Raw genomic sequence first — 13,536 nt, 5'->3', positions numbered from 1 at the left:
CGTTCGCATTTTCTTTTATGCAATTATGAAAAGTTAACTTTTTTGTATGTAATCACACTGTTATTGGTACAGTATTTAAGAGTGAAACTAATCCGCTTCTGCCTTGTTAACAGTGTAATCTGTGAATGTTGCTGTCTAATGTGCCAAAATTGCATTGGTAACAATGGCAGAAACTATTTCGTGTATTTAATTAAATGCGAATTAAAATGTAAAAACGTGAAGCTGGCCAGGATGGGTTAATCCTTGCTCGGTATGCATGTACTGCCACCGTGGAGGTTTTTTCCATAATTATTCATATACAGTAAATATTAATAATTAGTAAATAATGCACACCATATTCTCTGGAGTTACAGAATGCACTTCTGTACTTTAAAGAAAAAGTTGGGGCTGCGACTTATCATCTGATTCATCTTAATTTCCCATAGCGTCTTATTATCTGGAGAGAATGCCGCATGTCAACCAGTCGATCTTTTGTAAACGTTCGACATTGTAAAATATGACAACTGCTAATGTTGCTTTTAACTGTTTACACCTGCTTCATGTCTTTCACAGTTTATACAAGCTGTAAAAGCTCGTAATCTAACGCCAAATGAAACATTTCGTCTGACACCCATCTATATATTTATTTGATTCTCTTCCAAAACCATAACAGAAAAATGGCTGTGAGTACAGTGCACATGGTAGTCGTCCACCAAAGTGTGGTTTGAAACCTGTGGTGTGCAACCATCGCGCATGGCAGGATGCTGCAGGCCTCCATTGTGAGCAGCAAGGGGTTGGTGCGGCAAAATCCGTTGTGCTGTACTTCCGTGCTCCCACTCTTGTCATTTGCCTTCACCCACCCGCACTGACTAGCGTGTTCAGTAGCGTGGTCATATGGGAGGGGAGCCTCTAGCAGCGGATTGACAAGCGTGCTTAACATTTAGATGTTGGAGCTTCAACTTAATTGAAGTCAATTAATGGACTAATTTGTAATTAACTTTTTTTCTGAATTGCTCCAGCCCCATTTTTTTTTAAATGCTCATTGCCCCAACCAACTTCCTGCCCTCCCCGAAGGCAGGAAACTCCCCAAAAGCCATGCCCAGCAAGACGGTTGCGGCTGATGATTCTGACGCCACCAAATCCCCGCCCCTATCGCTTCCTGTCAAGTGACACACGTGAGAATGGCTGACAGTTTGTTTTCCAACAATTTTTGTGTTATCCCGATTAGGCACGTTATCAAAACCAATCGTAGAGTAATTGGTTAATTAATTGGAGCCCAGCTCAATATTGGTTGAAATAAGCGACCAGCGGCGTCGTGTTGGCGTTGGTGACACCTGGCTGCGCCGTCCATTGGTACCGGTGACATAAGCGGTCGTGACCTGCGGGTGGGCGCGCGTAGATTTTCAAGCTGCTGCAGGCACCCTTCGTGGACGGAGGCGACGGGCCGATGCTGCAGATGGAGGAACTGTCCGACCAGCGGCACGCCCCCTTCCGCCACATCTGCCGCCTGTGCTACCGCGTGTTGCGCCACTCGCAGCATGGATACCGCAAAAACCAGGTGTGACTGCTGCCCCCCCCCCCGCCCCCCCCCCCCATGCTACTCGTCTTATTTTCAATAACGGCCGTGCAGGCTTTGGCAGTGCAATGACCCTTGCCCTCAAAGATTTTGAGTGGGTGCAATTCAGGGTCACGATTATGATGCAATGAAAATTTTTTTTTGTGGCGATGAATGGTAGTCCTTCAGTACCTGTGAAAGGGGGTGGTGTGAATCCATTGTGTATATATAAATGGATTGATGCGTGTGCATTTGGACGCGTGCATTGAGCATAATAATCGCTGTGCATGTATATCAATCGATATATTGATAGATTCACATAACACACTTTCGTAAAAATTGCCCCTCTTAATTCGATTGTCACGATTCGGTGTCACAATTTATTTGATTAAATAATCTATTGCCTTTTTTAAGTGGCTAAATTAGCGACCTCGTGACTGGATTGACCTCCATTAACCCATTGCGAATAAAGTATACAGATCAGGAGCAAACCATTATTACATGCACACTTTGCATGTCTTGTGAATGCAAATATGACATTTCCATGAATTAGTCATTAGATTCCGAACCTACAATATTTGTAAGTGGACAGCGAGCTTTCCAAGCCTTGGAAATTGTATTTGGGATGTTTTAATACGTGGAAATGTCACGGTGAGTAGGGGGAAATTAACAAAATTGGTAAAATTAGTCTGGTAAATTCTGATGCGAGTGGATTGAGTGATGGGTCGGTGAATTTAATTGAAATTATTTTTTCAATAAAACCCAGGAAAAAAATGAACACCGTTACGATTGTACTAAGTTGGTTGTGGTATTTGGTGCTATTTATCAATGTTTTTAATTGCGAACACAACATCCAAGCTGCTGACTGGCCATGAAGGAAGCCACGGGGGACATGGGTGAGGCAACATTTTACATCTAATTGTAGGTGACACTGTCATATTTTCCAAACCATAATTCACATCATGGTTGACAGTGCTGCAGGTAAACTCTGGGCTGGGACCAACCCACACTGCTTGGCCCATGTGGTGATGTCCTATCGCCCCCTGCTGTGTTGTTTTAAACAACAAAACACATTTTAACTTGTCCCATTGCCCCAAATGGAATAGACGAGGCATGATTCGGCGCCATTGAGATTTAGTGTCTGCTTTAAAACGCTTTCAAAGCATTGCATTACGCCGCAATGGACAACCGGCAGTAGAACGCAAAATGTCACACGTTACCTCCCGCAATTGCTTTTAAGTGACATATTGACTGCACACGAGGATTGCTGCAATTTTCCGCATAGCAGAGATGTTTGTCGCATCACCGTCAAACCAAAACGTTTTAACTCTCACGGCTTTTAATGTCATGCGAAGTGAAAAAATAAAACAAATGTCACGTTTTTCTTGTTGAGTCAATTCTGACTCGACTTTCACCATAAACTTGGTACTCAAACCCGGTTTAATGACGGTAGTCTGCTGTATTTGAATTTTATCGGTGCCGCTTTCTTGCTGTAATCCCCCAAGCCACCCCGCCCACATCACCACCACCACCGCCGCCGCTGCTGCTACATTACCATGTGTGCGTGTGTATATATATTACGAGCATCTTTGTATCTCTCCCTGCCACCGACCCAATGCCTGCAGGAGTACATTGCCAAGCAGTTCGGCTTCATGCAGAAGCAGATTGGCTACGACGTGCTGGCGGAGGACACCATCACCGCGCTGCTGCACAACAACCGCAAGCTGCTGGAGAAGCACATCACGGCCGCCGAGATCGAGACCTTCGTGTCGCTCGTGCGCAAGAGCCGAGAGCCGCGGTGCGTGGCGCCGCTGGCCTTCGTGCTGCGAACGCCGCCATGTCGATGTGGGGTGGGGGGGGGGGGATGCCGTCGGTGGCTGGTTGCGTGAAACTTTTTTGTTCATTACGATTTGGTACGAGTAAAATTACTTTTTTTTTTTTACTATTAAAAACTAAACTATTTTGACAGGTAAGGCGCGCTAAGCTCTATGGCACATTTTTCAGAAGCGACCTGGCCACAAATGATAGCTCTACAAAAGTGGCTTATGTGGAAATTTATAGCAGCCGAATACTCTCAATGCATGTTGATTTATGAATGTGGAGGGTAAAATTGGAAGACCCAGAGAAAAGTGCACACGACCCACCCATGGGGAGGGAAGTTAAAGCTCCATGTGGTGCCAAAGTTCGGACAACGCGCTAAACAACATGATGCCCCAGCGGTAGTGGGTTCTCCGCTTGTTGCAGAGGTTCCTGGTTCAAATCTAGCAGGCTGCCCTGGTTATTTCTGTGGGTGTATTTCCCATGAAATGTGGCGTCTGCTTCAGTGAACGTTAATTATCCCGTGATGCTATTCGAAAAGAGTGTAGGCCGCTTTGTGCCGGTGTCGTGTTTTAATTTGTGCCATGTTAGAAAATGTATCCACCAAAATACTCCTGAGGCAATGATTTGATTTAATGTTGGGAGTCCTTAATGTGCTGCAGGTTCCTGGACTACCTGTCGGACCTCTGCGTGTCCAACCAAACGGCCATCCCCATCACCCAGGAGCTCATCTGCAAGGCCGTACTGAACCCAGCCAACGCCGACCTGCTAATCGAAACAAAGTGAGTGAGCTTGCTCATAACAGCCGCCACGATACGACTCCCGTCTCGAAGAAACGATCGCGAGCGGCTTGGTTCGGTGTGTGTGCAGTTTGGCCTTGTAGATTGTTATTGTTTCACCAACGTATTTAATTATTTTCAGATGAGCAGACATGTGCATCGCGCAAATTGACCAAAATTTGACGCACTTGCATGATAAGTTTAAAGTGTCATCTTCGTACTGAAATGAGAATTGGCTTGTGCTCCTCTGCATTATAAGACCGGATTTGTAGTGGAAATGCCCACTTGCGATGATGGTGACAACAGTTTTTTTTTTCTCAGTGGTCTAGATATAATGCATTTTACTAATCCCAAATAGATGGTAGAACTTGGTGGCGAGGTGCTGATCTAATGATGGATGGTGCTAGATAACAGAAGAATGGTGAAGATGGGTGAATGATGATTTGATAATAGGAAATCAGTTGTGATTATTGATTTCATAGATTTATTTGAAAACCGGTTATTATAATCATTATTTTGTTGGTTTTGGTTGTCGAATGATTGGTAACAATTGACGACTGATCTTTATTAAGCCTTGAACCCGCGACTCCAATCTCTCCTGCCATACCAACCAAAACCTCCCCCTGGCCTTGCCATTCACTCTGCACTCGCACCCATTGCGTACCTTGATATTTTTTTTAACAAGTCGCTGAGCACCTGCTCAGAACGTCGAGCAGCAAGCAACAAACGGCACTTAAATTTGTTATCGAGTAGAAAACTTTCTCAACTATGAGCAAGGTTATAAGATCTTCAGAATCCGAAATCTTTATTTCGACTGGAGGAATGTGATTAGTTCTGAAGCTTTTTTTCAGATGTCCAGTATGGGTGGGTGAGCTTCGCTGGAGGGGGTTGGAGGAGGGTGGGGGGGGAGCGGTATGTATGTTGAACTTCTTTTGCACCCTACGTAGCCAAACCACCCTAATGGGAGGTACAGGGGGAAGGAGAACAGGTGAAACAAATCTGTTTTAAAGAAAGTGTTTTCACTCTAAGTATCCACTATACACTAACATCTTGCTCCCCACCGATCCCAGGCTGCTGCTGCCTCCGCGTGGTGATCTGGACGCCGACCTGTGCGGAGACAGCCGCCTGTCGGTCGGCGAGGAGGAAGAGGAGGGGGAGGAGGTGTGGCTCATGTGGTTCGACGCCGATAAGTTGTCGCGCTGCAAGAGTATCCGCGAGCTGGCGCAGGAGGCGAGGGAGGGCTCCGAGGAAGACCAAGCGGTGCTCACCTACTACCGGTGAGTGGCGGCCGGCGTGACTGCAGTTGGTGCATCTGTGTGGCGTGTGTCGTGTGTCTACCGTGTATGGTGTCTGTGTGCATAGTCTGAATAGAATCTGTGCATATTTGGGGGAGTGTCTATCTGTCTGTCTCTCTGTGATTGTGGTGCTGGCCACCCCCATCCCCTCGTGCCATGCCAGCTTTCATAGGTGCTCATGAATAACACTTGCCCCAACAGTCTGTTAAGACTATACAGGGGATCTTTGCCTTTGTGTTTTTTTTGTATTGTAGCACGAGAGTTTCCAGCAGCTATGTGCCCCTTGATACCGGATTTTGGAGTCTCGGCTGTGAATAATGAACCTCACAAATCCTGCCACTCTCTCGATCTCTGCATCGTGTACAGGTACCAGTTAAACCTCTTCTCGCGGATGTGCCTGGACCGCCAGTACCTGGCGATCAACGCCGTGTCTGGCCAGCTGGACGTGGACCTCCTGCAGCGCTGCATGGCCGACGAGTCTTTGCCCTTTGACCTGCGCGCCTCCTTCTGCCGCCTCATGCTGCACATGCACGTGGACCGCGACCCCCAAGAGCCCGTGACCCCGGTCAAGTACGCGCGGCTCTGGTCGGAGATCCCCTCCAAGGTCACAGTGGACGAGTGAGTGCCAAGCCCCCTGCCCTCTACCCCCCCCTGCGTACCAGTATGGACGTGCGCAACCTTCGTTAAGGGGAATGTTAACGCCAGCCGTTTTTATCGTGCGCACCGCACACGAGCGAACGTCTTCCCCCCCCTCCACCCACCCCCCCCCCGCTTTCCCCCAGCTGTTAATAAATGCCGCTGTGCACACCAGGGGTGAAAGATGCCAACCGGAAATGCGCTAGCATGAAAGGTTGTCGGGTTGCGCAGCTGTTAAAGGTCTTCACCGAGATGGGATGTGACCTTTTTGTTTGTTAAGCCTCTGTCGGTTCGCTTATTCCTCCTGTGGAAGCTGCGCATTTTCATTAGGATGCTCCCGACGTCACCGTTGTTGTGGAACGACATTATACAGGTGATCTCATGGAGTGCAAAGCCAAGGTATACATCAGCAAATATTAGGTGGCCTCGGTTTCGGATTTTGCTCGGCTGAAAATCGAATGGACTCTGTGAATTCCCCGGTATCTGCTCCCTGGATGCTTGAGCCATTGGTGGCCAAAATGCCTCGTCGGTACCAAATAGAGTGGTAAATGCTAACAATTTATTTCTTGAAGCATATCACCTCTACATCACCAATATGCATAAAAGCAAAGAAACTTAAAAATATCTTCATAGCTCATCGGATTTCTCCAGGATAAAGATCCTGATTCGTTTGATATAAAAAAGGTTGTCTTGGTGAAAAAATAACTTCTATCGGCGATTTAAATGCATGCGAACCGTCAACAAAACACACGCAATGTATTCTGGGCTTTTCTGCCCATGGTGGAAGCTACCCATGATGGATTCTGACAGAATGTTCCACCGAAGGTTGTACTGACCCCCCCCTCCCCGCTCATGTGCTAAGTAGAGCTCTGTCTTGCATTCATCTAAGAATACAAAAGTATTGCAGACTAAAGAGCAAACGGATAGAACATTGCATCGAGCTGCTTTCATTACCATTCTTATTTTACCACTTGCAAACCTGCACATTTATCAATGACCAGTGTGTGTAACGCTGGCCGTATTTTTTGCCAACGTTTAAAATTGCCATTGCATGTGGAGAAATTGCCCTTGGTGTAAAATACACCGTTTAAATTTAGTTTAGTTTTGCCCATGCTTCTTCTTCAGTCTGCTGCCGATATGGCCATCCTCCCTTCATTCTATCCATATTGGGTTTTGTCCAGGTACCCTCAGTTGCCTCGCACACGAAGCCAAATTCTCATGAATAGAATTGACACATCCCAATGCAGACCCCTCCTGAGAGGCTCATTTCCTGGATAATACAAGTGGCCTAATTATTATTAATCGCTTCGCCCTTGCTTATTATTTGACGGTCTTTGCATTGCGTCCTTTTAGATGTGCCTCCTGTGGCCGTCTAGAACAAGCTTCCTTCTGATATTCGGAAGCCACTGGGGCTGCACACTTTTAAATGAAGATTGAAAACTAATTTATTTAAAACTGCTTTTTGTGCCTAGTTTGTTGTCCTTCCCCCGCACCTCCAATTAGCATGTTTGACTACGTATGATGCGAAAAAGTTCTACTTGCATTGTACAGAATATTAAAATACAATTATATTCAGATGCTACATGAATCGCACTTGTTTTGCGGGTGGGGTTCTAATATTTCGCAGTGAACTTGTAGTGGTGGTGTTTTACTTGAACCGCACTGTTGAACAATGTTGGTGTGAAGAAATTGGGCTTTTACTGGAAACCTAATTGCAGGAGTGCAAAATTTGTCAAATTTCAGGAAATAAGAAAAATCCCACCAGTGTTCATTGTGTTTGACAGTGCTGACACAAGCACCAAATGTTTCTCGCTGTGAAGGATGATTTGAATAAACGTTTAACTTTATACTGCCAGCAGACCGTTTACCTCGGCAGAAAGCTGAGAAGTCCTATTGAAAGTTTGGCAGTATCGAAATTGCACGAAGTCACCCATGTGCAAGATTGGGACGTGCTTGTGTTGTGGATTTTGGTTCTCAAGGTGTTTGTCTATTTCCCAGTGTGCCCCCTCCTTTGATGGCCGTGTACCTGTTCGCAAAGACTCGATTTGCCCCCCACGGTTCCCACATTATTTTCATCATTATAAAAATGGTTTCCAGCCCTTGGCTGAAAAAAAATCAAAATTGTTGTTTTAGAGAAAACATTTGACTTTTTTTTTACCAAGGTAATAGATAATCAGCTTCTTGCTATGATGACCATAATCTGGAGAATATGGCAGTTGTAGCAGCATGACGCAATAGTGGTAGTTGCAATATGTTGTGGTACCAGTTGTGAACATTATAACGGTAGCTGCTTCTGTTGTAGAAGCATTGCAGTTGTTCGCCTAAATCAACTTGCATTTTTATAGCAACGTACATTGCCGCAGTTGTTTGCCTGAATCGCACTGTTGTGGTAACGTACGCTGCATCAGACGTTCAACCTCCGTCGCGTTGCTCCCCACGTCCACGCAGTTACGATTCTGGCAGCGGTTCGGTGCACGACGATGCGAAGCCCAAGTTTGCTCGCACCATCACCTTCGTGGACGAGTTCCTGCGCGAGGTCCTGGGGCAGGTGCTGCCCTTTGCTGACCAGGAGAAGAACAAGCTCACCTTCGAGGTACCGCTTGGGTTCCAACGTGGACGTCACTCGTCCTTGGGACATTTATCTTTACTGTGTGGGGCTTTGAGCATAAACTGCATTTTTAACTTGCTATGAAAACATTTTATTTTACTCTAAGGCCAACCGAGCTATATATATAGCTCCTTTTCTGAAGCGACCTAGCCACAAATTATAGCTCAACGAGAAGTGGTTTATTGCGTGGAAATTTATCAGAATCTTAATTTATACTTGGGGAATCCGATGAGCTTATAAAGCTCTTTTTCACAGATATCCAGTAGGGTGGGGCAAAGTTACAACAAACAATACACTGCAAAGTATAGCAAAGGTAAGTGTATCACAAACATTTTTTTACTAAACTATCTTTATTTTACCAGGTAAAATCCACTGAGCATTTCACTTCTTTTTCAGGAGTGACCTGGCCACAAATGATAGCTCAATAAAGTGGCTTATTTGGAAATAGCAGCCAAATATTCCAAAAGCACGATTCCAAATGAAGGGAAAACTGGAGGACCCGGTGAAAAATCCACGTGACCACGGGGAAAACATGCAAACTCCACATGCATCGGGGTCAGACTGGAATCCACGACCTCCTGTATACCAGGCGAGGTATTTAGTGGGTCCTGTGGTATTTAAAATGCTCACGTGTATATTTTGTTTGCATTGTAATGTGAAAACACTTATTTTTTCTTTTTGGGATTTCAAGTTATATTTTGGTTTGTGAAAGGTTCTGAAGATGCTTTGGTGATGTATGTACTTTTTGATGTAATTTCCCCCCCCCCCCAATGTTATCACCATTGCAGTGTTTAAAACTTCATATGTATTTGCACCGCTTGCTCAATCCACTGCTTCATGAAGGCCTACCTACAGCATGCCATTCATGGGGCTTTTGTTAATCGTACTTTGCCACGTCGCTCAATGTGGGTTGGCATTGGTGGGGGGGGGCTTGTGCCCAGGACCAGTTTAGATTTAGCTCGTCACCTGATGTTAGTCACGGCGAGGAACGGAACTCGAGTCACTAGTTTTGTAGCACAGTGTTCAAGCCGCTGTGCCAACATTCCACCCCGTGCTGCATTGAAATTGACATTTTACAATTCGCTCTTTATATCAACAAGAGGATTGAATCAAGTGTTAATAAAAGTTGTAATATCTTGTGTACGGTGGTGGATTGAGAACGGCTCTTTCCTCCTGCAGGTCATGACGCCGCTGATTGTTTTCATTGCACGTGCTAAACGAACGGCCGTCTCTCGCCCAGCCATCGAGAAATGTCGTCGTGCGCGCTCGGATGATAAATGTCGACCATGTGCTCGGGTGAAAGGGTTGTTGGGTCGCAACCGATGAAGGTCTTCGCTGAGATGGGGAATGTTGTGACCTTGCTTTGAAGCCTCTGTTTTCCCCTGTGGGAGCCCCCTCGCATTTCCGTCAGGATGCCCAGCGGTCACCATTGCTGTTGTAGAATGACGTTGTGCAAATGATCCCATGTAACGCGAGTCTCAAAGTACAGCATTCCCTCATTATTCGTAAGGGATACATTCCAGAGATGCTCGTAGCAAATTTTGCGGCCTACGATTATAGTGCGCGCAACGTCTGCAGATATTTCTAATGCTTACAGAAGTCCTCCAGCTATCATCACTTCATATCATCACTTCATATCATTTTCTCACATCGCATTTTCTCTCATCGCTTTTTCTTTGCTTTCTCTCTCGATGCAGTCCTGTAGTGTTCCAGATGCGATTTGCAGATGGCCAAAATCGTGCATAGCAAGTTCGTGAAAAGTGAGGGAATGCTGTATACAGTGCCATTTATACAGATGGCCTGAGGGTGAAGATTTTTTTTCTTGCTCGGTAAAAAAAAGATACGAGATGGGCCTTGCATGGTCGATGTCGTCTCCAACCGTAGGTGGCCAGTGTAACCCTTGGCCCTTGAGTAATTGGCCCAACATGGTTTATTGTTACCAACCAGGGTAGCAAATGCTAAGCTAACCATGCTTTTCGTGCAGCAGTTTAGCTCTTGAGCACAAATTTATGATAGCATGGTCACTGCGATTTTAGTTTTTTTTTTGTGGGGGGGATTTTAAAAATTCTAGGTTAGCATCGTCTATTTGAAAGATAATATCGTTATGAACACAATTATTTTATTTAATATCTCCAGAATATAATATTGGTGTAAGTGTTAAAGAAGTGTTTATATATACACACACGGGGTTTTGCTCATGTTGGGCAAATGATAAAGTAGCATTCCCCCACCCCAGGTGGTCCCGACCGGCAACAGCCCCCTTGTGGGGCTAGGGCTGAGTCGACTGCAATCACTTGAATTGGACCATTATTGGACTAGGCCGAAGCACAGGCTTTTGTAGGTCCCCCCCCCCCTGCCCCACATCAGCTCGGATGGGCATGTGCCTTTTCCTTCTTGGTATTATTAACCGATTGCTGAATTAGCTCTGGTCCCCTAGAGGATGTCTTGGGAGGGGGGCCGTTGATGCTGCCTCTGCCTTTCCCTGGGGCTCGTTTATTTCGTGTTGCGCCCCATTTGCTTCGTCTCGGGCTGTGCCCCGGTGTTGCACCCTCTCTTCAGGAACAAAATCTTCATTTAGACTGCAGGGATCCTAAGAGCTTATGAACCTCTTTCACAGATGTCCGGTGTTTCCCTAACCCTCCGAATGGATTACATTTTTTTTGTCATATAAGAAATCTTAATGTCATTGCAATTGGATGCCACTTAACTTTGGGTTTTCGTTGTTGTTGTTGTCGTGGCTGTGCAGGTCGTGAGCCTGGCTCGGCAGCTGATCTACTTTGGCTTCTACAGCTTCAGCGATCTGCTGCGGCTCACCAGGACCCTGCTGGCCATCCTCGACTCTGTGCCAGCGCCACGACAGGCTTCCTGTGCGCCAGTGGACGGGGAGTCTGCGGGCCACGCCGGTAGACGCTTTCAAGTCGAGACTGCACGCTCTCGCTGCTCTCTTGTATACGTGTTGGGTACATGCCCGTCATTGTTTCCCCCCGTTGGATAAATAAGGTACCACCTCGGGGGCGGGGGATCAACCGTGTTTGTCCTAGGGAGCGCACGCACACCCACGCTAACAAAAAAGTGTGTTTTACCACCACTGGCTCAGGGCCGTAAACGGGAGATAGGCACCACCTGCAATGTCAATTTGAGAAATAAATCACTTTAATTATCGTGTGTGTGTGTACATTTATATCCTTACCTTCTGTGTAGTCCTCTCGATACAATTTTTATAAAAATATATTTTTTAAATGCTTGGCATGTCTATATATATACAGATGTATGTGTGTACATATGTCCTCGTATATGCATGTGAGAGCTTGTGAGGAGCGGTAGTGTAGTAGTTACCACACTGTACTACGTACCCGGCAACCCGCGTTTGATTCTGTGTGCCCTCCCACAGTTTGACTGCACGTCAGCTGAGTACCTGGTGCGGTGTGTGCATATATATACAGTAAAACCTTGGATTGCGAGTAACTTGATCTGAGTTTTGCAAGACGAGCAAAAATTGTACGTAAATATTAATTTGATAAACGAGCGAGATCTTGCAATTCGAGTAAGTACGTATACGCTTTGTCTGCCGAGCGTCACGTGATCACAGCTGATATACGAGCGCTTTGGGATTACAAGCACGTTTCCGGAACGAATTATGCTCGCAATCCAGGGTGTTTTACTTTCTATATCAGCACTGGGGAGACCAAATGGTCGGGTGTGACGCTGGCCACAGCAAACCTGTGGTGCGTTTTAATATGGTTGCTCTCTTCACCGTACCACGTCTTTTTGGTTCTTTGTGTCGCGAATCCCCTGCGGCTGCCCCACAGCCAGCAGCAGCAGCAGCCGGGTGATGCGCTCGATCCACGAGGTGGGGGAGATGATGTCCCAGGTGGTGATGGGCGGGGAGGTGGTGTTCTCCGCCGGATCGGCCGCGCCGGGCGTGGGAAGCAAGGCGGCGGGAGCGGCCGGGGAGCTCCACTCGGAGAGCCTCATCGTGTTGGACACCAAACGCAAGGTCATCGAGATCCTGCAGGTACCCCGTTGTTCTCCCGCCCCCTCCCCCCTCCTCCCCTGCTGCTTTCCTCCCATAGCTAATAACATACAATGTAGTTGATGTTGGCCAAACATCTCCATTGTATCGGACCCTCCTGAAAAAGTCTGTGGCCTTCTGCTGGTTTAAACGAGTATTTATTAGTTAGTGCTGTTGTTGGGTTGAGTACAGAGCACTGGGCATTTAACGAATCATCATTTCAATTCTTGATAGCGCTCTCAAGGCTAACAATGTGTTTTGTTGTGTCATGCGAGTGTGAAAGTCGATCAATTACGCTGTGCGTTTGACTCTTGGTTAGCTTTGGGTAAGTTGTGGATTAAAGCGTTCTTGAGGAAACAAAGTAAGTGTTCTATTATCTGAATTTATGTGTGTGCACGCCCCCCCCACCCCCCCCCCCCCCCCCCGTCTGTCCAGTTCATCCTGAACGTGCGTCTGGACTATCGGATCTCGTGCCTCCTCTCCATCTTCAAGCAAGAGTTTGACGAGAGCAGCGCGAGAGTGAGCACGGACGGTGGCCAGAGAGTGCCTGCTGCACGTAAGTCAAGCCAACGCCGCCCCCGGTTCTGTCCCTCCCCCCCCCCCCCCCCATGGGAATCCCATCACTCTGCCTCAGTACCAGAAACCAATGGATGCAGCTCTGAAATAATAAATGGCATAATTCATCTTTTAAGTTCATGAACAGTGGGGTGGAGGGAGGCAGCAGTCTTCCATGTGAAGCCACGTGTATTATTTTATGAGAATACCCTACAAATGCAGTACATATCACGACACCATAACAAAAAAGGAATTTGAGATAATCACTCTTATGCAGTGATTGATAACCAAAACGTTAT

General features: G+C 46.5%; 1 protein-coding gene across 3 annotated transcripts in view; it reads left to right on the top strand.

The window, feature by feature from the left end:
- The window catches only part of LOC116947491 (inositol 1,4,5-trisphosphate-gated calcium channel ITPR1-like), a 144,953-nt gene that overhangs the window by 44,387 nt on the left and 87,030 nt on the right, over positions 1–13,536 (top strand). For all 3 annotated transcript variants that reach the window (XM_076070630.1, XM_032963298.2, XM_076070629.1), the window contains exons 16-24: positions 1,379–1,537; positions 3,160–3,332; positions 4,015–4,134; positions 5,202–5,408; positions 5,793–6,044; positions 8,511–8,655; positions 11,417–11,573; positions 12,480–12,685; positions 13,118–13,238. In XM_076070630.1, the coding sequence (XP_075926745.1) occupies positions 1,379–1,537; positions 3,160–3,332; positions 4,015–4,134; positions 5,202–5,408; positions 5,793–6,044; positions 8,511–8,655; positions 11,417–11,573; positions 12,480–12,685; positions 13,118–13,238 (1,540 nt within the window). The remainder of the gene's footprint in view (positions 1–1,378; positions 1,538–3,159; positions 3,333–4,014; positions 4,135–5,201; positions 5,409–5,792; positions 6,045–8,510; positions 8,656–11,416; positions 11,574–12,479; positions 12,686–13,117; positions 13,239–13,536) is intronic.

The sequence above is a fragment of the Petromyzon marinus genome, chromosome 30 (assembly GCF_048934315.1).
Source record: "Petromyzon marinus isolate PM22_M1 ecotype Great Lakes invasive population chromosome 30, UKy_Petmar_22M1.pri1.0, whole genome shotgun sequence".
NCBI lineage: Eukaryota > Metazoa > Chordata > Hyperoartia > Petromyzontiformes > Petromyzontidae > Petromyzon > Petromyzon marinus.
This window is presented reverse-complemented; position numbering and strand designations above follow the sequence as displayed.